This window comes from Terrapene carolina, unplaced genomic scaffold (genome assembly GCF_002925995.2).
Source record: "Terrapene carolina triunguis isolate 2854851 unplaced genomic scaffold, T_m_triunguis-2.0 Scaffold35098, whole genome shotgun sequence".
Lineage (NCBI taxonomy): Eukaryota > Metazoa > Chordata > Testudines > Emydidae > Terrapene > Terrapene triunguis.
Window position 1 is genome coordinate 2,054,234 of NW_020699449.1, and position 24,970 is coordinate 2,079,203.

At 44.1% G+C, this 24,970-nt stretch overlaps 1 protein-coding gene across 1 annotated transcript in view; it reads right to left on the minus strand.

The window, feature by feature from the left end:
* Positions 1-6,103: 6,103 nt before the first annotated feature.
* Positions 6,104-24,970, minus strand: part of LOC113405332 (E3 ubiquitin-protein ligase UHRF2-like) — a 180,843-nt gene continuing 161,976 nt past the window's right edge. The window contains exons 10-15 of the mRNA XM_029914333.1: positions 22,326-22,500; positions 21,521-21,658; positions 20,493-20,616; positions 19,855-20,018; positions 9,709-9,807; positions 6,104-6,694 (exon numbers count right to left, since the gene is read on the minus strand). Coding sequence (XP_029770193.1) covers positions 6,548-6,694; positions 9,709-9,807; positions 19,855-20,018; positions 20,493-20,616; positions 21,521-21,658; positions 22,326-22,500 — 847 coding nt within the window. The 3' untranslated portion in view covers positions 6,104-6,547. The remainder of the gene's footprint in view (positions 6,695-9,708; positions 9,808-19,854; positions 20,019-20,492; positions 20,617-21,520; positions 21,659-22,325; positions 22,501-24,970) is intronic.

Consider the following 24,970-nt stretch of genomic DNA (forward strand, 5'->3'; position numbering starts at 1 on the left):
ACCAATGTTTAACCTTGGGTCAAGTGCTGTAGCTATCTTTAGAAATTTAAGAATCTGCAGTGCCTTCCAAAATCTGAGAAGGATGAGGTGTGGCTTATGCTTTCAGAAGTCTTAAAAGAGCAACACACTGATGCAGAAACTACAGAAGCTGAACCACCAAAAAAGAAAATCAACTTTCTGCTGGTGGCATCTGACTCAAATGATAAAAATGAACATGCATTGGTCCATACTGCTTTGGATAGTTAGCGAGCAGAACCAGTCATCAGCATTATCTTCTGCAAATGTAAACAAACGTGTTTCTCTTGGCCATTGACTGAACAAGAAGTAGGACTGATTGGACTTCTAGGCTCTAAAGTTTTACATTGTTTTGTTTTAGAATGCAGGGGTTTTTTGTCCATAATTCTACATTTGTAAGTTCAACTTTCATGATAAAGAGATTGCACTACAGTACTTGTATTAGATGAATTGAAATATACTATTTTTGTTTTTTACAGCAAATATTTGTAATCAAAAATAAATATAAAGTGAGCACGGTACACTTTGTATTTTGTGTTATAATTGAAATCAATACATTTGAAAATGTAGAAAACATCCAAAAATATTTAAATAAATGGTATTCTATTGTTGTTTACAGTGCGATTAATTTTTAAATCGCACAATTAATTACAAGAAACTGCCCTGATGTAAAAGCTCTACTGTAGATTGCATCACTGCACAGTTCGAAGCAGGCACGAACCCTATCATGAAAGCAGTGTCTTTGTCAGCACTAGGAATTTGCACCGCTGCAGCAACAGCCATGGCTGGGTACCAATAATGTACCTGGTCTGAATCCTCATTGCAGATAAAGCTTAAGTTATTACTTGGGACTTGCCATTTTGCCGTGACGGAGAAAATGATGTTTCATTTCCAGCCATTTCAGCTCGATTCTTCAGGCTACTTCCTACATACTCAGCATTTCTCAGCTCCTTCTCCCTGACCCAGCTTTTCACAGAAAGCCAGAACTTTTCAACGAGGGTTGTCAACCCTCCAGGGTTGGCCGGGAGTCTCCTGGAATTGGCACTGATCGCCCAGTGACTATTGAAAACAATCCAGGAAATGTTAATAGGATATTTTAAGAAAATGACATGATGTCATGTTGGGGGGAAAAATCTCCCAGAATAGCTTCAGTCAGAGTTGGCAACCCTAAGGTTAACCCCATCCTTGGGACCAAGTTGGAGCTACAGCAACTTGGGTAATTTGCAAGATAACAGTCTGACCGCAAAGAGTGGCAATATCCCTACCTCAGAACATGTTCTACAGTCTCTAAACCCATTGTCCTTGTTTTTAGACATGCCTACAGGCCTCATGATTGTGGCTTCCTGCCTCCACACAGTTCCTTAAGCCAGTACTTTCCTCACAAAGAATTAAGTGCACATGGTAGCAGTGAAAGGAAGGTATTGCTTAGCTAAGACAGAAGCAGGGACCCTTTTCTCCCTTCCCCTCCCCTCCTGTGAGTGCCTCCCTTACCTTCCAACCAAAAGCAGTGCACTGTGCCTGCCATAAAAGGTGTGCAATGCTTTCACTTTGCAAATCTCATCAACTTCTGCAGAAGAGAAGAATCATGGCTTCTCTGGCAGCTTAGCAGCAGAAGAGGGTGAAGTGGAAGAGAGCTGAAACCGAAGATCCGGATGTTGGATTCACAGAAGGAATGGATGTATCACACCAGTCCCAGAAATCTGTGGGATCAAGGGAAAGGTTTATAGATGCCTGAGTAAGACACAGTAGAGGAAATTGGAATATTGAATGTTGGGAAGATGTAGAGACTATTTGGAGAGCCCCACTGAGGGCAAGGAAGAGAAACCTCTTTTTGTCAGCAGAAGGGGTGACCTGCAAACCACAGGAAATTTTCAGCTTTCCTAGGTATTTGGGTACTATTGAGTACTGAATTGTAATTATGGATCCTTAATCTATCTAGATTCTTATGAAAACAGCTTACCCATATTTCTTCAAGTAGCATAGCTATTGGTGCTCCACGGCTGGTGCCCATGCAACCCTTCTTGCCTTTGATGGGAGATTTTTCAGTAGCAATGCCCGTTCGGCCCAGACATCCACCACCATCTTAGGCTGTACAGCCAACTGCATCTTTTCTGAACTGATTTACTAAAGGTGATCCTCAATATCAAAGATGCATTAGTAGTACCATTCCATTATTTTTGCAAGAATTGGATTGCTGTGTTTTCCAAATTATAACACCATAAGTTATATCTTTGATATATTAACATCTTGTCAGGCAAAAGTTAAAATTTAGTTAACAGCTAAGACAGAAACCGCAGAACAAGCAGGAATGCTTCAGTAGCATTCAGTAGCAAGGACACCTACACCTGTAAACAATTGATAAGCTTATATGGTCAATGCCCGCCCAGTAACTCAGCTCTTAGAACAGAATAAACCCTCCCTTCACAGCCCACCGGTTATCTGTAAGCACTCATCCCTACCCCCCACCCTGTCTCCTTCCCCCGCAAGGTAGTCACAGACAGGGCCGGCTCCAGCGTTTTTGCCGCCCCAAGCGGCGGAACAAAACCAAAAAAAGCCGCGATCGGCAGCAGCTCTACCGCCACCGCTTCATTATTCTTCGGCAGCAATTCGGCAGCAGGTCTTTCCCTCCAAGAGGGGCCGAGGGACCCGCCGCCAAAGAGCCGGATGTGCCGCCCCTCTCCGTTGGCCGCCCCAAGCACCTGCTTGCTGCGCTGGTGCCCGGAGCCGGCCCTGGTCACAGACGTTTGATGCAATTAGGATGACCTCTATATGTACGTACTGTTCTTATTTTTGTCTTTGTTCAGGGTTCTCTCTTAACTTGTAACAGTGTCTGTCTCTGTATGTACAGATAAATGCAAATGAATTGATAAGAGAATGTATATAACTGGCCACTATGGCACCATATTTTTGAAGCTGCTTGTCAGTCTTCCTGGTACCGTGAATAAACCCCTTTCAGTATTGTCTGTGCTTGCCAGATTCTTGGGGAAAAGAATCTTTTTGCCCAACAATCTAACTGAATATACCTCGAACAACAACCAGTAAAGACGTTTAAGCCTTCCTAATAGTGCCTCTAAATGATGATAGAGCTTACTTACATTGCAAAGTTCAGGACAGAGACTTTTGCCAAGTGTCCGCACATTGCTTAGCAAAGTAGGACTGAAAACTCCAACTGTTACTGGAATATAAGCGAACAGTTGTATGGAAACCTTAACAGTGTCTCTACAAGAGGCACATAACTCTAAAAGCTCTGGCTGTTGCACCAAACTTGCAGGGGTTATTTTGGTGTTGCCAGTTGAAATAGAAAGAATATATTGTCTAAAATGTGAGTAAATTCAGTTCAGGTTTTATTGCCAATAAGGAGTATGTGTTGCTAAAACTAAGTGTGGCACATTAAGAAATTCCTATTAAGTAGTCAAACAGTTTCTGCATTTATTAAATCCAGAGACACCAAAATCAGTCTAGCAGGTGCCTCTGTGCTGATAGCCTGAGACCTTAGAAGTGGGTGTCTGAAAATTCTAACTCTTAATTCCAAAGTTATTTGCTGTAAAAGCCACTTGGGGCACCAAAATGAAATCATGTTTAATTATTATAAAAAGCACATGAAATACCACTGCACATCGGCTTGTAAATATGGTTGAAAGCAAACTCCAGCTCTAGAGGGCCTTGTTCAGTTGCTGCACTGCCCTTCTTGAAGAGGCCTTGTCACGTTGAGTTTCTTCCCATCAAGTGGGCTTTGTTCTGTCCAGTACGGATACAAGACATGGTTGTTCTTGGTGTGATTTCCTCCCAAATCCAATCTTATAAAAACATTAGAAATGTACCATGTTAACCATTTTAGTGGTAGGTTCTCCTCCTGCTAACTGCTAGTGCCAAAACTAATTAAACTGCAGAACTTCCTAGGCCTGGCTTTGTAAGTCATGCGCTCCCTTAAGCCAGCCACTATACCGAACTGATGATAATGGGAGAAGTCCTAGTGAAACCCCACACTATTCTGAATTAGGAAAATAAATGTTAAATTGAAACTTAAGAACTGCTTTTTGCATAGTCAGGCACTCCAATTATTTATAGAACTGGATTCTGTGCGGTTCTTATTTGAAATCACTGGCATTTGCACACAAACAGTTTAAGCCTAACTTGGAACATATTAAGTGCTTTGGTACAATGCACAATTTCAGATTGTTTTAAATTTAATCTCACTTCAGATTTGAAGAAGTATTGTTCACCTTATTCATTCATCTAAATTTGAGGCACAATATGAACATTCAGGAAAAGCTTTAGGAACAGTGGTAACAAGCTACAGTTAAACAGTCAGACTATTACTGAAGATTTCTCTTTCTCCATTGAAAAGTTTTATGGCATTGAGAAGATTTTAATATTAAAATGGTATATTATTACTCAGTCTCTGAGTACGTTAGTCTCTGAATCTCTGTTATGACTGTCAAATGAGTGTTAATTGCTACTAATTATCAGACAGGTAAGGCTATCATAAAAGGTACCATAAAGACTTTACAGGACCTAAATATCACGTGGAAATAGTGCAGAATTGAGTGCGTGCATCTTGCACATGTCATGTTATTGTAGACTGCTTCACTATAGTGGGCATGCTGTCTACAATGAAAATATATTACTAATCAGTGAAGGTTTTAACCAGAAGAATAGTCAGGCTACCATTTTCAAAAGAACCTAAAGAAACTCAGTCAATATCAAAGGAATTTGGGCATCTAAGGTTCTTTTGAAAGTCTGAGCCTCAATGTTCATAGGTCTGTTTGAAGGATGACGTTGGAACCAATTTCATTCTATGTTAAGTACAGGAAAAAGCCAAAGGGAGAATTATTCTATTTCCTCAAATTTTTGCTCAACAGAAGCCTTTTGGGCAGTGAGAGTGGGTCGGGATATCTAACATTGGTGGCTGTACATTTTGCATTAGTAAACTTGCAGTGGAAATTCTATCTCCTGGAATGAAAGAGAAATGTTACTTTAGACAGAAGTATAAAAGGTCATAAAATTAATAAAAGGTCAAACATATTACTACTTTCCTGCTGAATGGGTTAAAAGTAATGCTATTCCAAGCTTATCAGATACCTATACTAGGACTAATAGTAGAAGGGTTAGGTGATTTGTTTCTCCTCTACTTTTCATAAGACAAACTGAGTATTCTCTCACATTTAGATTTCTTCTGTTGTGACTCTGGTAAGCAAACATGTTAAACGACTGAACTCATTGCTGCCAAGATATAAAAAGAAGACCCCAATCAAAGTAGGGTTTGGGTTTATTTTAAATCCTTGGTCTGAAACGTATCTCTAAGAGTGAAAACTTACCACTAGCGCAAACCTTAGATTACATTTTGAGACCATTAGATATCTGTTAAACCTACCAACAATGGGTTAAGTTCTTCTGTCCTTAAAGCAGACTGTGGCCCAATATATTCATTATTTGTCCTCGTTACCAACATCTGAAATGCAAGTTCATATAATACCCTGTTTTAAGTATAAAAAGCCCACCTGAAGAAAACATTTACTACAAAAAAGTACTTGTTTGTTAAATATGATTTAGGCTACATGGTTGTTACAATACAAAGCAACAATCATTAGCAACTTTTTCTGAATCATAAAATATTTAATGTATATTTTGGGGGAATATACTGTATATAAAATTTCAGATCACAATATGAAGCGATTTGAACTGTCTCCAAGCTAGCACTGCCTTCAATGCTGAGTAGATGTATTGCCACTGATACAAGTCCTACTAAAAGCATACAGTTTTAACTAATACAAAAGTGGCTTGTTTCATATGAATTCTTTTTTTTACACAACTAGAGTGTCTTGAATACCCTCCTTAAGTGCAAAAAACACAGATCACTTTACACTAATGTAGCAACAATGCATTCATATTGTTCTCATTAGTCATTAGTAGTCAACTTGCATAAGATACAAGAAAAAGCACAATGAAGCTCACAAAAATAGACTAAAAATCAGCCTGTTCTTGCAAAAAAAGAAAAAAAGAAAAAAATGCAGCATAATGGGGAAAAAAGAAAGAAGGATTATGCACACCACAGAATTTTTTGTTCTTTAATCAAACTGGTTTAAGTGCTGCTTTTTTTTTTTGTTTTGTTTTTTTTGTAAATCAAACTGCCTGGACCAGGCACAACTAATATTCAGGAGGCAGTGTGTAGCTAAAACTTCACTGAACTTCTTTTAATCCCCACAAATTATCTTCCTCTGTCCTGAGGTAGTTACAAAAAACCAACATAATTTAAGCATCAGCTACAGTTGGCCAGTCAGAGCTGAGGCTTTTCTTTTTCTGTTTTAAAAACTAGTTGTCAACTGGCCAAGACTACCTTTGATGGTGAAAGACAGCTGAGAATTTGAGTTCTCACTACACAAAGAGATGGCTGTAGGGGGAAGAGAGCTGCTTCAGAATGTGACAATATGTTGAGTCCCATCAAGTTGGCTGGTCCACTGTTGAATTTCCCATGTTTATTCTCCTTTATTGTCTATAGTCACTGGGAGAAGTCAGGTAGGAGCTGAACATATCATCGTCCTTTGCTGTACCCAGGGAAGAACTGGTCAAGTAGTGTCTGCAGTATCTTGTTGGGAACCATGGTGTAGCCCTTCCCAAGGTCATGGCGGCAGGCAGGGCAGGTGAAGACTTCAGCTCGGAAGGAGCGCTGTAAACAGCTCTAAGACACGCAAGGAAAGAAAATTACAGCTTTTCTTTGTGCTGAACAACTAGCTAAGCAACTACTAGGGAGCAAACGTAGTGCTCAGCATAGCTAGAACTGTTACTAAGCTGTTACTAAGTCTTCTGATACACATTCTTGCCGTTACACAGAGGAAGACAACAAAGAACTCTGTTCTTGGCTACATTACAAGCAGTAAGTTTGGCATGAATGAAAGTACAGGTCACCAGGGAAGGACTCCACTTCCCCCCGCCTCTCTGCGGGTAGGAGAGCTCCGTCTGCAGATTCTTTTTAGCATTCCTGCTAAACTTCTCAAACATCCCAGCCATTCATTTCAAGCTATGACTCTGAATACGCAGTTGTAGCTTATATCTAAACTTTTATGAACTTGCTAGGGCTTTGCAAATTCTTCCCTAATTCTTCCTTTCTTATTTTTTTTTATCTAAATACTTTTTTTAAAACTTATTTTTATTAAGCTTACTATGCACACGCTAAATAAATAAATAAAGCTTACTAATTGTATACAAGACAAAAAATCCAGGGCAAATGTCTAATGGTGTAAGTACTAAACAAAACAAAAAAACATGCAGTCCACATCTACTCCATCTTTATGAAAGATCCCAATATTCAATCCTCAAGGGGGATATGTAGAATAATCATACACATGGTATTCCACAAAATCTATACCAAACATTTACAAATAAATATCCTATTCCCCTTTCGGTTGTCCCCAGGTCTCCAAGTGACCCCTTTTTGTCCTTCCCTAGGCATGTGGGTGGAGAAGGCAGAGCAGAATCTCATGGAACAGAGCCAGCCTCTGGGAGCAGCAGGGGCAAGGAGAATCTCAGCTCCTGGGCAGCAGTTATAGTAGCAGACTGCTCTGTACAATTTGAACTCTGGACATTGTTTTCTTCCCCCATGGTCATTCTGTTGCCACCCTCATTATCCTTGTCCTTTGGGATCCTCACCATCTATCCAGCCTTCTTCATTCCCTTCCTCTCTTTCCTTTATTTTTTCCACTCCCTTACTTCTGTTTATTCACCCCATCATGATAGTCCTGGCCGACGTTCCCTCTAATTTTTTATGTCCATGTGTGGAATGAATTTTGTTATGTGCACCAATATGGAGGTGATGTGTGGTGGGGGTGGGGCCAATGGGTTTGGAGTGTGGGCGGGGGCTCAGGGCTGGGGTGCAGTGAGTGAGGGCTCTGGCTAGGGGTGCGAGCTCTAGGGTAGAGCCGGGGATGAGGAGATTGGGGTGCGGGAGGGGGCTCAGGGCTCCGGCAGAGGGCTGGGGGGTGAGGGCTCTGGCTGAAGGTGCAGGCTGCCCCGGGGGCTGTAGCAGGGAGAGAGGACTCCCCCCAGCCCTCTCTCGCTGCTGCAGCTCAGGGCCAGGGGAGAGGCACCTCTCCTGGGCCACGGCAGCTCCGGCGGATCTGGGCTGGACTGGGGGAGGTGCGCCTCTCTCCAGCCATGGCAGCTCTGGCTAGGCTCTGGCTGCACTGGATTGGGGGAAGGGCGCCTCTCCCCGCCTGTGCAGCCCTTGATAGCCTGCTGCTCTTAGGAAGACACTGTGCCTTACCCTAAGTGTCTGTACAGCATCTGGAACAATGGAATCTATTTTTTGTTCAGGATCTCTCGGTGCTAGCATATCATAAATAATAATAAATAAGTGATCTGTGTTGTATGAGGTGCTAACGCTAGTCTTAAAAATTAAACTTTGAGTAAATTTTGTACTTGGAAGATATAATGATCCAAGTACAGTTAAACCAAATTCTTGTTCTTCTACAGAGCTAGTAAATTAATAACCTATCTCTCCAATGCAATGGCAGAGCTATTCTCAGGCATGCACATCCCTTGAACTGTGACCACATAGCTAACATGTAAAAACATACTGGCAGAGAAAACACATGCAACAGAGATAACTGATATAACAGAAGCAGATGTGACATGTACAATGCAGTGTATGTGTCTATAGATACATCCCTGTACACAAATTCTCTCTCTCTGTATATGCAAAGTCTTTACTGATTCTAGTAAACACTGGATTCCATAAACTGCCTGGTATCCAAGTCTTCAAGTCTGAAAATATGAAGTTTATGTATATGAAGACTTATGGCAATAAACTCAAGCAGCTCAATCTATTTAGCTTAACAAAGGGAAGGTTAAGGACTGACTTGATTACAGTCTATAAGCCCTACTTGATAAATGGGCTCTTCAATCTAGCAGAGAAAAAGATATGACACGATCCAATGACTGGAAGTTGAAGCTAGACAAATTCAGACTGGAAATAAGATGTACATTTTTAACACAGGTGATTAACCGTTGGAACAATTTAACAAGGGTCATGGTGGATTCTCGGTCACCAGCAAATTTTAATCAAGATTGGATTTTTTCTAAAAGATATGCTCTAGTGTAGGAATTATTTTGGGGAAATTCTATGGCCTGCGTTATACAGGAGGTCAGACTAGATTATCACAATGATTCCTTCTGGCGTTGAAATCTACAAATTTAATATAATTTCCCAATGGGTGCCCATCAAATAGTGTTAAGACACCATAACTTACTCAGGTAATGAACCAATATAATTTGTATTGCGTTGTTTTATCTAATCATTTGTTGTAGAATTTGATATGCTGTGTTCTTTCCTAAATAGATGAAATTAGGTCTGTCTTATTGTGCCAAAGTCTAGCTATTGGACCAAGTCAGTCCCTAGTGTAATTTCATTGATTTCAAGGAGCAACACTAAAGGAAGTTTGACACGTCTGTTTAAAAACAACAACAACAACCACCACCTAATGCATTTCCATTTTTAAAAAAAATATAAAATGGAAGAAAATACAGATTACTCATTTAAAATAAACCATAATCACACCAAATTGGGAGCAAACTTATTGCATTCCTTGGTCAGAATGCTTGGTATAATTATTGTCTTGCTAAAATATAGACTGGCTCAGTTGACTGGTGCCTCAATGCCAGAAACTCAATCCAGAGCAGGACAGAGTTTGTACTTACTTTACAGACGTTATGGAGGCACTCTGTTGTCACTGGCTGGTAAACCAGCTCCTGGCAGCAGACACACATAAAGGATTGTTCCAGTTTCTTCAGAAAATTCTAGTGTAGGGCAAAGGAAAGAAAAAATGGGATGAGAACGTCCTACTAACGGCACATCCATGAACATGGCAAATACATAAGAACGAATAATACCCTTGTGCGGATTGTCTAAAAATTACTGTAGCTAATGCAGTTTTTAACAAGGGCAAATCATTTGCCCAACTACTGTAGTAATCACGCCTACTTAAAATATGTACAAATTTAAACCTGGTGAGTCAAATTTTGCTTTCATTTACACAGCTATAAATCCAGAGTAACTGAGAACAGAATTGGGGCCCATAAGTGTTTGGAAAAAGCACAAAGACCAGCCCATTCTCATATGACAGCTTCTACGTTCATCCATATTTTATATAAATGTTATTCTTTTCCTAAGCCTTGGGCTCTAAGCAGGCCAGGAGTTCCCGAGTTAGTGCTGATTAATAATTTTGCACAAGTGCCAAGACACTACACTTCTCCAAATATGATTACATGACAGCTTGATTTTGTAGGTAAGCATAGTTAGCTTGTTTATATTCTAGCTTCCTTTTTTCATACCAGACAGTCTGAATTGCACATTTCTTCCAAAAAGCCCACTGGTATTGCTCCCACACCTGCAGAAATATTGTGTGTCTAATATAGCCATGCACTCACCTTGTGCCAATGTTAATCTATTTCTATATTCTGCTCACCTCATGCTTGCATGACTGAACTGTTATTTACTGTTTCTTCTTAGATTGTAAACTTCTTAGGGAAGAACAATGCTAAGCACATTAATAATAAATAATAAACACTGAATTTGTTATACCTTTGTTTTTTCAATTGGCTTTAAATTCGTTATTTTGGATATTTGGTTGGGTTAAGTCTTCCTCAACCCTTCATACCCATGACAAATACAACCTGACGGAGTGGCCAGGAAGCTGGTCCATGGCCATGCTAAATTTCCTGCTTCTCCAAATCCTCCTGGGAATCCAGAGAAAAGACGGTTACTTACCTTCTGTAACTGTTGTTCTTCGAGATGTGTTGTTCACGTCCATTCCACATTAGGTGTGCGCGCGCCGCGTGCACGAATCGTCGGAAACTTTTTCCCTCAGCGGCTCCCGTCGGGCCCGCAGGGTCTCCCTTCCCGCCAGAGCGGCGCCCCGCCCTCGCGTATATATACCCCTGCCGGCCCGACCCTCCCTCAGTTCCTTCTTGCCGGTGACTCCGACAGAGGGGAAGGAGGGTGGGAAGTGGAATGGACGTGAACAACACATCTCAAAGAACAACAGTTACAGAAGGTAAGTAACCGTCTTTTCTTCTTCAAGTGCTTGTTCACGTCCATTCCACATTAGGTGACTCGCAAGCTTACCATTGGAGGAGGGTAGGAGTCAAGGAATAACTGATTGCAGCACCGCCCTGCCGACCACTGCATCATCTCTGGTCTGATGGTGGACCGCGTAGTGGGCTGTGAAGGTATGCACTGACGACCAGGTGGCTGCCTTGCAGATCTCCTGGAGCGGGACCTGTGCCAAGAAGGCCGTCGAGGACGCCTGGGCTCTAGTGGAGTGAGCCCTGATCTGAGGAGCAGGCATGTTGGCGAGCTCGTAACACGTACGTATGCAACTCACGATCCACGCCGACAGGCGTTGCGTAGAAATAGGCTGGCCCTTCATACGTTCCGCAACGGCCACAAACAGCTGAGACGATTTACGGAAAGGCCGGGTACGGTCCAGATAAAAAGCCAATGCCCGTCTAACATCCAGGGTATGTAGGCTGCGATGGCTTGGGTCCGTATGGGGCTTAGGGAAGAATACCGGTAAACAAATGTCTTGCCCCATGTGAAAATTCGTAACCACCTTTGGGAGGAATTTAGGGTGAGGCCTAAGCTGCACCTTATCTTTATAAAAGACAGTATAAGGGGGCTCCGAGGTGAGGGCCCTCAACTCCGACACCCTCCTAGCCGAGGTGATGGCCACGAGGAACGCGACCTTCCATGAAAGGTGCGTGAGGGAGCAAGGCCAGGGGTTCAAAGGGCGGCCCCATAAGCTTAGTGAGGACCAGATTGAGGTTCCACGGGGGTATAGGAGGGCGCGAGTAAGGGAACACCCGCTCCAGACCCTTGAGGAATCGGACCACCGTGGGGTTGGAGAACACGGATCTGCCCGATTCCCCAGGGTGGAACGCCGAAATGGCGGCCAGATGCACCTTAATAGAAGCGGGGGCGAGGCCTTGACGCTTGAGGTGCAGCAAGTAGTCCAGAATCAGTGGTATCGAGGCCTGTAAAGGCTGTGAGTGCTGAGGCTCACACCACAGGGAGAAGCGCTTCCACTTGGCCAGGTAGGCTGCCCTCGTGGAGGGTTTCCTACTACCAAGGAGGATTTGCTGGACCTCGTGGGAACACCTGTGCTCCACCTCACTTAACCAGAGAGAAGCCATGCCGTGAGATGCAGCGACGGCAGGTTCGGGTGGAGTAGGCGACCCCGCTCCTGAGTGATGAGGTCGTGATGGAGGGGAAGGGCTATCGGAGCGGTCACGGACAGTTCCAACAGAGTTGTGAACCAGTGTTGGCGTGGCCACGCCGGGGCGATTAGGATGACTGTCGCCCTGTCCCTGCGGGCCTTTAGCAGGACCCTGTGAATGAGTGGGAACGGGGGAAAGGCGTACTTCAGGCTTCCGCCCCACGGGATTGCAAAGGCGTCCGCCATTGAGCCTGGACTGTGACCCTGGAACGAGCAGAATTGCGGGCACTGGTTGTTGCCCTTGCTGGCAAACAGGTCCACCTGGGGAAACCCCCACCTCAGGAAAATAGAACGGAGGATGTCTCGTCTCAGCCTCCACTCGTGCCTGAGGTAGGACCGGCTGAGACGGTCCGCTAGCCCGTTCTGGACCCCGGGGAGATATGCTGCCCGAAGTTGTACTGAATGGGCTATGCAGAAGTCCCAGAGGAGGAGAGCCTCGTGACAGAGGGGAGAGGACCGGGACCTGCCCTGCTTGTTTATGTAAAACATAGCGGTAGTGTTGTCTGTCAGAACTGACACGCTGTGTCCCCTTATGGTGGCGTGAAAGGTCTGGCAGGCGAGGCGAACCGCCCTCAGCTCCTTCAGGTTGATGTGGAGCAGCCGTTCCTCCCTGGACCACAAGCCCTGAGTGCGCTGGTCCCCTAGGTGCGCTCCCCAACCCAGGTCCGACGCGTCTGTTACTAGCGTCAGAGTCGGTTGAGGGGCGGCAAACGGGACCCCCGCGCAAACCTGCTGTTGATCGAGCCACCAACGGAGGGCGTTCGACACCCGAGCCGGGATCGTGACGACCATGTCCAAGGGGTCTCTGTTGGGGCGATACACCTGAGCCAACCACAGCTGCAGCGGCCGGAGTCTGAGACAGGCGAGCCCGACTACGTGTGTGCACGCTGCCATGTGCCCCAAGAGTTGCAGGCAACATCTGGCCGTAGGGAATCGCTGAATGGAGGTCACGGCCTCCTTGATAGCCAGGAATCGCGATACGGGAAGACTTGCCCGTGCCGCCACCGAGTCCAGGACTGCCCCTATGAAGTCCAGCCTCTGTGTGGGGACTAGTGATGACTTGGGCACATTGATCAACAGACCGAGTTCCCGGAATACTTGCAACGCCAGTTCCACATGGGCGCGGACCTCTACCTCCGACCGGCCCGCCAGGAGCCAATCGTCCAGGTACGGGTAGACGCGCATCCGTCTTTTTCGAAGAAAGGCGGCTACCACCGACATGCATTTCGTGAAGACACGTGGGGCTGTTGCCAGGCCGAAGGGCAAGACCGCAAACTGGAAATGACGCTGTTGGATAGTGAAGCGCAGAAAACGCCGGTGGGCCGGGCGAATGGCAATGTGAAAATAGGCGTCTTTCATATCGAGGGCAGCGTACCAATCCCCCGGATCCAGGGAAGGAATGATGGTACCAAGGGAGACCATACGGAAACGCGGTTTTTGCAAGTACTTGTTTAGCTTGCGAAGGTCCAGGATAGGACGGAGGCCCCCTTTCGCTTTGGGGATGAGGAAGTATCTGGAATAGAACCCTCTTCCTCTGAGGTCCAGAGGAACCTCCTCCACCGCCCCCACCTCGAGGAGGGTCTGTACCTCCTGCATGAGGAGTTGCTCGTGAGAGGGGTCCCTGAAGAGGGACGGGGGTGGTGGGTGGGAGGGAGGGGGCGAGGAGAACTGGAGGGCGTAACCTGACTCCACCGTGCGCAGGACCCAACGGTCTGATGTTATATGAGACCATGCACGGAAAAAATGGGACAGGCGGTCCCTGAAACGCAGGGGTGGATCCGGAGAAGAGATGGGTACGCTGTCCTCGATCGCAGCTTCAAAATCCTTGTTTATTTCCCGGCTGCGGCTTGTTTTGGCCCTGGTTTTGGCCTTGGTTAGGCGTATTGTTGCGCCTACGCCTATTGTCCCTGCCCCGTCTACGGTATGGTTCCTGCCGAGGGCGAGGATGGTACTGCCTCTGTGGAGGTTGGGGCTTGAACGGCTTCCTCTGTGTCACAGGGGTGTGCATCCCTAAGGACTTAAGGGTAGCCCGAGAGTCCTTGAGGCTGTGCAGCCTGGCGTCTGTCTGCTCTGAAAATAAGCCCGAACCCTCGAACGGCAGGTCCTGGAGGGTATTTTGTACCTCCGGAGGAAGGCCAGAAGATTGCAGCCATGCAGAGCGTCTCATCACCACACCTGACGCAATTGTTCTAGCGGCTGCGTGGGCAGAGTAAAGTGAGGCTTGTAAAGAGGTTTTGGCCACCGCCTTCCCCTCGTCCACTATGGCCTCAAACTCAGGTTGCGAGCCCTGAGGCAAGGCATCCTTGAACTTGGACACTGATGCCCATGAGTTAAAGTTGTGCCTATTTAGGATCGCTTGCTGGTTTGCTATCCGCAACTGGAGGCCTCCGGACGAATAGACCTTCCTGCCAAATAGGTCTAGTCATTTTGCTTCCTTGGCCTTGGGTGCTGGGGCCTGCTGGCCATGCCTTTCCCGTTCGTTAACCGCTGAGACGACCAACGAACATGGGGTCGGATGGGAGAAGAGAAAGTCAAACCCCTTGGACGGGGCAAAGTACTTTCTTTCTACGCCTTTTGCGGTTGGCGCAGAGGAGGCTGGCGTTTGCCATACGGTCTTATAGTTTGCCTGGACCGTTTTTATGAGCGGGAGTGCGATCCTGGAGGGACCCTCTGGGCTCAGAATGTCCACCATCGGGTCTTCCTGCTCAACCGTCTCCTCTGCTTGTAGTCCCAAATTGAGGGCCACCCGGCGGAGCAGGTCCTGGTGCGCCCGGTGGTCAATAGGGGGAGGGCCGGACACTGTCGTGCCCGCCACGGCTTCGTCCGGCGAGGAGGAGGAGGTCATGGCCTTTTGAGCGTCCTCGTCCTCCTGTAGCTCCTCCTCAGCGGGGCGGTCCTCCGGGGTGCACCCCCTGCCCCGAGTCTGGGACGGTGCCGGGCTCGGTGCCGAGTCCGCCCTCTCTGTGTCTGGTGGTCTGGAGACCGTGGCCTCCGCACGGGAGGTAGGGCGGCACCGTGGGGAGCGGGACCGGTCTCCTGAGGGGCCCGATCTCGAGGTTCTGGACGGAGGGCCTTGCTGATGATAGGCCCACGGCGTCCAGAACGGCCACTGTCCAGGATGGCTCCAATGTGGCTGCCAAGAGGCCTCGTGCTCTCTAGCGGCATGCCCTCTGCGGCCATATCTGGAAAGACCCGAGCCCTCTTCCGATGCTAGGGACGGTGACCTAGAGGGCCACGGCGGTGCCGTGGGGCGGTGCCGGTCCGGTGTCGGGGAGCGGTGCCGTCGGGACCGGGACCATGAGTAGCAGCGTGCCGATCTGGACCTGGAACGGTACCGTTGACCGCGGGACCGGGAGCGGCTGCGGGAGTATGGTCTTGGGAGCCTCGCCATCGAAGCGTCCCGGCGCCTGCTCGAGCCGGGCTGCTGGGGCGGTGCCAGGCTCGCATCGGGCCCTGACTGTTTTGTGGTCCGTTGTGCGGCGGGAAGCCGGGAGTCCACTGAGGCGGAGCTCGACTGGGACCGGCGCCATGAACGGTGCCGAGATGGCGACCGCGACGGGCGCATCATCGCCGGTTTGCCCTTGGATGGCAGTCGCGGCGGAATGTCTGTAGTGCGGAGTGTGCTCTCGGAGGACAATTCAATGAGGTCCTTTGCTGCCTCAAATGTGTCTGGGGTGGAGGGCTGTTCCAACAGTTCCTCCAGCCCATCCTCCTCACTCGACGCGCTTGTCCCGGGGCTCGACGGGCCCTTCGGCGCTGGAGCCACTGGTACCGGGACCTGTATCGGGGCCGTCACGGCCTTGGCCGCACTTGCGGTCTTCGCCGGTGCCGCCTTCTTGTGTGGGGAGCGCCCCCGGGCCTTAGGCTGGCCCTTCGACTTGGCCGGTGAAGAAGATCGATGCCGGGCATGTTCCCGCATTGGCGGTACCGTGGGCTTAGTCTGCGCCGCCGGTGTCGGGTCGCGGACCGATGCCGGGGCACTCCGCACCGAAGTGGACGGTGCCGCGGAAGAGGGGGGCTGTAACGCCGCCTCCATGAGGAGCTGTCTAAGGCGAAATTCTCTCTCTTTTTTAGTTCTGGGCTTGAAGGCCTTACAAATTTTACAGTGCTCCTTCTGGTGAGCTTCCCCGAGGCAACGGAGACACGACTTGTGCGGGTCGCTCACTGGCATAGGCCTGCGGCACGCGGCACACGCCTTAAAGCCTTGGGCGTGCGGCATGCCCCGCCGCCCAGGGCCGGTGCCGGGGTTGACCAAACCCCTATCACCAAGAGATTTTGGTCCTTGGGAAGAACTAATCAACTACTTAACACTAAAACACTTAACTATATTATGAACTGCTAACTATTGCTAATGGCTATGCTAAGGGACACTCTCAGGCGAGAGACAGAGTTGTTCCAACGTCGCCACGGGCGGTAAGAAGGAACTGAGGGAGGGTCGGGCCGGCAGGGGTATATATACGCGAGGGCGGGGCGCCGCTCTGGCGGGAAGGGAGACCCTGCGGGCCCGACGGGAGCCGCTGAGGGAAAAAGTTTCCGACGATTCATGCACGCGGCGCGCGCACACCTAATGTGGAATGGACGTGAACAAGCACTCGAAGAAGAACCAAGGTTATGAAAAAAGTACTAGCTCCACATTAATGTTTGTTAAAACAGTAAGACCTAGGGATTCTCAGCAGGGGTCAGGAAACATGGGTTATGTACCTGTATTAAGTGATCATTTTTCCCTTTTGAAGCTCCCTTTGTCACAGACGTGCAGTATTCTAGCAAAGTGATCTCTACTTCTCTACACAGAGGGGAGCAAAGCACCTAACCCTTTCCTAGAGCAAGCCACCTCTGCACCTGCTATTGTACTCACACAAGGATTGTGGCTAGTTTAATTACTTTCCTCTATGCTGTGAAAACAGATGAAAAGAACACTCTGCAAACGTAAATGTTCATCCTTACATCTCAGTCTTCCAAAGCAACCCATTGGGATGGGGCAAATTTGTACTGGGTATTTTAGAAGCACAGTAGGCCTTACGCAGATTCTAGCTCTGATATTTTATTGGCTCAGAATCTCCTCACTCCATACAGAAGTAAAACTGGAATTATGATTACACAAAATATAGACCTTGAAAATATTTTTTTAAAATATCAGAATTATTTGATTCAAACTGAGCCATATATACAGTACAAGTGAAAACAGTAGACATCAGTGTACTTTAATGGTCAAGAGGTCCATTTTCAGTGCAGAGAGCTAGCTGCATTAACATTAGTGGGAGCTGTATGGAAATGTATATAGTATCAGGCAGTGTCAAAATTATAGGTAGGAATCTAGAGGAAAACTACTTCCCAGTAACTGGATTTCCCACAAGCTAGTATTTTCTATTGTTACACATACATGTCACTATACCCTTGTGTAATGTATAACTTTAGGAGTCAAACCTCTCCAATCATTTAAAAAAAGTGAATACACATGCCTTGGAGGGAACAGAGGAAAAAGGCTCATAACTTTATCTCAGCTCCTGTATAGCTACTTGTCTAGCAGCAGTGTAGTGGAGAGGTATCTTAAGTGGAAAAACAGGGAACTACAGGTGCTTCTGCTTTCAGAGAATTCATGTTAATAATAAGTAAATTGGTCCTGCTACTTCCCAAATACACCTCTACCCCGATATAACGCTGTCCTCGGGAGCCAAAAAATCTTACCGCATTATAGGTGAAACCGCGTTATATTGAACTTGCTTTGATACGCGGGAGCACGCAGCCCCGCCCCCCCCCGGAGCGCTGCTTTACCGCGTTATATCCAAATTTGTGTTATATCGGGTCGCGTTATATCGGGGTAGAGGTGTAAATGGAATTTTTTTGGTGTTCATTTTTAGGCATCCTATTTTCCTGCTTTGGATTTTTCTGAAGTCCCTTTTCTTTAGAGTTTTGCTAGTGTTTTTTGTTCTGTCCTTTCCCTCGGTGTGTCTGGAAGGACCAACTAGTTACAGGCTATTATAAGGAGTTTAGACTTTCCTGAAGAAGACAAATATAGATACTGTGGACTGATTGGTACCAAATACTGATGCAGGCATTTAACACAGTTGCTGATAGCTGGCTGTTGGAGCAATGGCTCTGCAAAGTGTTTGTGAACTCTATTAACATTAGGTATTTTTTTCTCTTTAGGATCAATCTATAGACTATTACTATTTCTACATCAATCTACACATTCAAGGTGATTTACCTAATCAACTAATTACTACCCATACATTTTCTTTGTGTGTCTATTCCCATAAATATTGTCCTCTACTGGACATTACATCACCCATATCTACTCAGGTGTGCTCATGTTATCCTCTGATGACTGCAGCTTGGAGAACAATAAGGAGGGCAAAGAGGGAGAGATATAGAAGAGGGAGATGAGATGGAAAGAAAAAGGAAGGCTGGGATGGGGAAAAAGCAGAGGTAGAGAGGGGAAAAAGAAAAAAAATAAGATGCAAAGAGTTATAGGGAGGAAGAGAAGAGAAACAAACAGAAAAGGGCAAAGGTGAATGAGAAGATGGGAAGAAACGACTACTGATGATATCAAACTCACTTACCCATGGACTATCACCAGCTACTCATATACAGTAGTATTACAGCCAAGCATGTAGGGCAAAGGTGGGCTTTTTTTTTTTTGGTATTTTTAATATTTAACGAATTTGTAATTGGGAGGCAGAGAGATGCTCTGGGGAAGGCATAACATTTCTTAGTTTTTCATGACTTGATTTTTGACCTTCAGCTTTACTCTCCGTGCTTTGGTTTCTCGATCTGTAAATTGGGTAAAATAACTACCACCCAGAGTGTCATGAACATTAATGTTCACATATAGTATATTTTGGGGAGGGAGGTGGTTTTATTCTGCACTTACCCTTTTGAAGGGATATAAGATCTGTGGAATGTTTATGTTGGGGTTTTGTCTCTCCACCCTGGACTATCCCTTGTTGTTTCCTTAACATTTTATGTACTTATACTGTACACTGTGTTTTACATACACCCTTGCTGTCTTAGGGACTGATCTTGCTGCCCCATATCATGTGAATAGGGATTGCCCCCAACTAACAGCTGCAGGATTGGGCCCTTAAACAATCTTTATCCTGAGAGATAAAAACATACACTACCACAAATAATGTGTGTACTTTTTAAACTAACTTGGTATCTGAACCTTTGGATATGACTATCCACATCAGGCCTTCCCAGCGTTTCTCTACTATCTCCTTTTTGAGTTAGAACACAAAATTAAATTTCCTGTCAATTAAGTAAAGACAGTATTACTGAGAAGCATTATCTTTCCTCTTATGTCTTATTTCTCATGCCTGCATCACACAGAGGACATATATTCACAATGTAAAAGATGACAGAGATAGCAACTGTATTTGAGTTTTTGTGTACAAAAAAAAAAAATTAATAATAAATAAATAAATAAAATCTCCCCTCCCCCCCCCCCCATTAGCATTGGTGTGTTTCAAGTATGAGACAAGAGTTAATAAAATCTCTCTTTCAAACTATGTAGGCTAAAATTCCCGCTGACATAAAAATGCAGAATAATATAAGCAAGCTGCAAACATACTGGTCCTTCCTTAAGTGAAGCAAGCACTTCATCCCACAGTTTCTGGTTCAGACAGTCTTCTCTTATCAGCCACTGCTGTTGCTGGGTTAGCTGAAAAGCCTCTCCTTTCCCTCCATCTCCCATTCTCATGGTTTTGGATGTGTTTTTAGGCTCCTCTATACCTACTGAAAAATATTATCAGCAGACACAATAAGAGCAGAGTATTAGTTTGAACTATTAAGAAGGGAACACAAAGCATCTACAAGTCTTAAACAGGAATCTTATTTGTGAAAAACGGTAATAATTTTTTCCTATTCAGCTTTATTCTGGACTGCAGCACAAGGCTACACATAAGACTGTTCATTTTTTTCTTTCTGAAAAAATAGAAAAAGTGTTAGGAATGGAGAGAAAAATTATACAGTATTTTCTTTTCTCGTACAGTTTTATCCTTTCTCCCCTGCCCAGCACTGAACAGGATCCTATGAGGACCAACCTCTCCTTTACATTTAGTTGAACACTTGCTTCACTAACACTTTTTCTTATTTCACATTCTTATCCCAAATGGCTTCCTGTTTTCTTAGCAGTTTTCATATTCTTGACTTTAAATATATACAACTTGACAGAACTCTACCTAGTGTCAAAAAAATAAAAAGACATACCATTATCAATTGACCGTTTCTGGTTTCCATTGCTCTGTCTGGTTGGCTCCTGTTTCACAGTTTGCTTTTTAACCTTATCTTTCTTCTCTTTACTAGCCATGGCTTCCAGATAACCTTCTGGATACTAAACAGAAAAACAAAGATTTATTTTTTTAAAAGATAAAACAAAATCTGCTGGAATATGGGGATGTCCATTTCCAAAGAAAACTTCAACCACAAAACCTACACATTGAAATAATTTCAAAGGACTCACATAAGCAAGAAAATGAAGTTACATGTGTAACATCTATTTTTAGGGAATTGTAATTCAGTCATAAAATCTGATGAAGCTTGATGTAAAAGGGACCAATCCAGTGAAAGATATCCATGGCCTTCCAAACTCCACAAACCACAGAGTTAAAGCTGAAGATGCTGATTCTGTGACAAGGTAATCCATCCAAGGAAAAGGTTGGCCTGTTGAGAAAGGCAATACTGCCTTGAATCTTCCCAGCTCCAGAACAGGGAGTTGGCAAAGCTACTTGGGGGGGGAGGGGGGAGGGAACTCATGTGAAATGAGTTTCCAGTTGCCCAGAGGTTCTGCAATCCTGAGAGATTGGCCTCTCTGTGGGAACTCCACAGTCATTGGGTACAAAGTTGGGAAAAATAACAGACACAGGGACATATTTTTTTCAAAGTTATCAGGGGAGATACATTTAAGGCTCCATTTAGCAACAATGAAACAACTCATATGAGTAGTATTCAAAATGAGAAATAGTTGTCCTACCGGGCTCTCAAATAGTGACAAACACATAAAAGCAAGGTAATTCAGTGTTCAGGCCCAAAGCTCCAGCCATAATTCATCCTGCTTTGCCGAAATATTGCAATGTTTTCTAAACTGCTGGAAATCTTAAATATTTTGTGAGCTTACCACAATGAGTATGTGAAGAATGGGGATGGAATTTAACTGACTTTTTTACTATTAGAATTTAAGTTAGACTCAACTTATTTGAATAAAACGTTGAAACAAGTTTGTGAATTTAGATTCTAACCTGTACATTCAGACCCAATTTCTTTGACCGTTCTATTCCTTCTGAGGTCCAAGGCGCAGGTTCAACATCATCTCTTCTCAGAAGATAACGCCAAACTAAGAATCCACATTTTCCAATTTCTGGCCAATATTTCACCACCTAAATCACAATAGTTCCAGTACTAGTTTATGCATTTTCTCCAACAGCTTATAAAATTGTGTCATACTAGGTCCCCAAATCAAATTCAAGCAAATCTTGCCAGAAGTTGAATGTTCTCACTTCACTGGATTTTCATTATTTTACCATAAACCATCAAACACACATAAATAGTCATACTGTATATAGATCAAAGAGAACATAGCAGACTTGATTCATATTATATACACTACAGTTTTAAATCTTCTTTTCCCTCCACTGTCAAATGGTTATTTCGATAAATGTAGAACAGTATGTTCAGTGATATACATTCTTATGCTAGATGCTAGGATTTTAAGAAGTGTGTGAAAGACTTTTTTGAGAGGCGTGGGGTTAAAAAAAAATCAATGGATTCCCAGCGATCAGTTTGGTTCTGTCCATGTTTGTAAAAATAGCTTATCTACTCAGATTGATAGATCCTTGTTATTGACTATGTTCTACTACTGTTTTTTTGCTTTGAATACTTTAATTTCAAATAGTCTTCAATACAGAATGAGCTAAGCTACATAATCTTTACTAAGACACCATGATCACTTTCTTCCAATGTAATAATAAAGGCTATGAAACATTAGAATCTGAACAGCATTTTCCTCTTAAAATGCAATAAAGTAGGTAGCAGAAAACTGTGTACCTTATAAATGCCATCATATCTATTGCCTTCCTCGGGGGCGTATTTGCTGATCCTTCGTCCTTTAGAACTGCGCACCACTCGAACTGGTTTACCAGCTCTCCAATTCTTAGACTCTGCTCCATTTTTATCATCCAATGGAGCATCACAGTTTAGGGCCAGTGCCCTAAAAACGTATTAAAAAGTCTTCATATAATATAATGCATCATAAAATATAATGCTCAACATGAATGTGACTAGGTCACGCTTTATTTGCCTTCCCAGATTATGCTTTCACCATCTAGCAGAGGGATAGATAACCAGATTTCTAGTAAAGTCCTCCCCAAGGAAGTGGACTGAGGCCAGAAGTGACCATAGGAGTTTTCTAGCATCCATATCAGTAACAGCTCTGCCATGCATGACAGGGGGAAAAAATGGAAACGTGGGATTTTGTTTTAAGTGTTCAAGTAGAAAACCTTAGGGATGCTAACAGGCAAAACATGATGGCATGCAAAAAGCTGATTATTTATATTTTAGAATAGTGATTTCTCACATAATGTGGCAGGAATGATAAAATCTGAATGACCAGCTATAGCTAAGGCAAAGTTTATATCTCCCTATTCTTCCTTCCACATCATTTCAGGTTATCAGGATTCTAAAGTGGCATCTTTACCAAAAACAAATAAACAAACAAAAAGTATGGGGAAAAAGTAAAATGTATATAGGAATTAGTATTTTAGCCAATAAACAAACACATGTGAAGATATAAAACCAGTCAAATAGTCACATCTGGAAAAGGTATGCAATAACTGTCCAACAGATCTCAATAACTAAAGCATTACTTTTCTTTGCCTGTGAAACTGCCAAAGAATAGGTACTGTGTGAGCAATAACAATTTTAAGGTTAGGCCACTAGCCATCTATTGGATTTCAGAGCTCAGGCTCCAGCCCGAGCGGGAATGTCTGTACTGCTATTTTTAGCTCTGTACCACAACCCCACGTCAGTTGACCCAGGCTCTGCAACTCACTGCCATGGGTTGTTTTTTTTTTTTTTTTTTGCTGTGCAGATGTACCCGATGAATAATACTTTGAAAATTTTTCATTATCTCAGGGTGAGAACCTACAGAAAATAAACTAGTTTTCCCATAAAGAATTCATCACTGTTTGAACTCTAACGAAGTTTACTAATAGATGTTTGCCCAGGACTTCTTGGCCACGCCTTCACAGTTTGTTTGTTTGGTTTGATCAGCGGCTGTGCATTAACACTTTGCTAGTTTGCTTTGGTCAAGTCTCATTTCAAAGAGGACTAGATCAAAGCATACTAATGAATTGTTAACGAATGGCAGCAGAGTCCATAACGTTATTGTGACCATAGTGAGAAATTATCTATTTTTTACTTTGCCTCTGCCATTAATTATGCATTATTTTACTGTGACAAAATTGTATCAATTGTCATAGTATGAGGTTAATGTTGAAGAGCACAACTCACTTGGAATATCTTTTTAAAAAAACAGTTTGTAACCTATTAGCAGCCTATTCATTAATTATTATTATCTAAGTGCACCCTAGCCATGAAGACTACAATTTGTCATAATTGCACGTCACTGTAGCTGAACTATATCAAATTCTTGAGGCCAAGTTTTCAGAAAGAGTACTAAGGTCTACGTGCAAAAAAGTCATGCACTGCTATGCGTACAAAAAGTTTGTGATCAAATGGTGGCTGTTCAGATATCTAAGTTGCCTAATGCATGAACCTAAGTCTTCTTGTTCTGAAAATTTGGTCCCTTATGTTTAATCACCAGAGAAGTCAGGTTAACACTCAGAAAAGAAATATGGTGGAATTTCCCATATGAACTACTATCTTATTAAATTCAGAAGATGCCTTTTGAGGAGATGCAAAATGAAGCTTCTCAGTGACTTTAGGTCAGTATAAGATGTCATGTATTCATATACAGGCGAATGTACAGGATTGGATACTGATCACCTTTCCTGAATAACTCTGCCTAATCTTGTCCCAAAAACTGGTCATATGTTATTTGACTTTCTTCTGTACATAATAAACATGCAGCCATGTTCTGTGAAAAACTGCAATACTTCAGTTTGGCAACCCGGAATACTTAAAAGAAATCTACTTATATGAACACCGACTAGCAAAACACAGATAGATGAAATTCCGTCTTTACAAGAATATCTGGATCATCATCGCTTTAGTGAGGAGTCCAGGGATAAGGGCTGACCATTTAAATGCATTGCTGTACTTTGGAAAAACTGATGAATCATCAAAAAGCAGAAATGTTTTTTGTTAAAATCACAGGTTAGTAGGCTTCTCTTTCTTCTTCAATGCAAAAAGAAATGTTTCTGGATGTACTGATTAAATGACAGAGATCCTTCACATTGAGTTTTGGTGGAGATATGAAAAGGCTAATGTGAAAAAGTGCAGTTAAAGAACAAGTGAAAGCATTTAATGAAATCACTCAGGAGAGCTATAACAGATCTGTTCTCCTGCTTGCGAATGAAAATCAACTGACAGGGCACTGATGCACTCCATCAGAGATGATGTCATCAGAAATTCCTTTATTACCCTGTGCTGGTTGGGGAAAGAATTATCATGTTGCCTGGAATCCTATGTAAATAAGGTAAAGAATGGTTGTGAATTCTAAGGAATTTTGT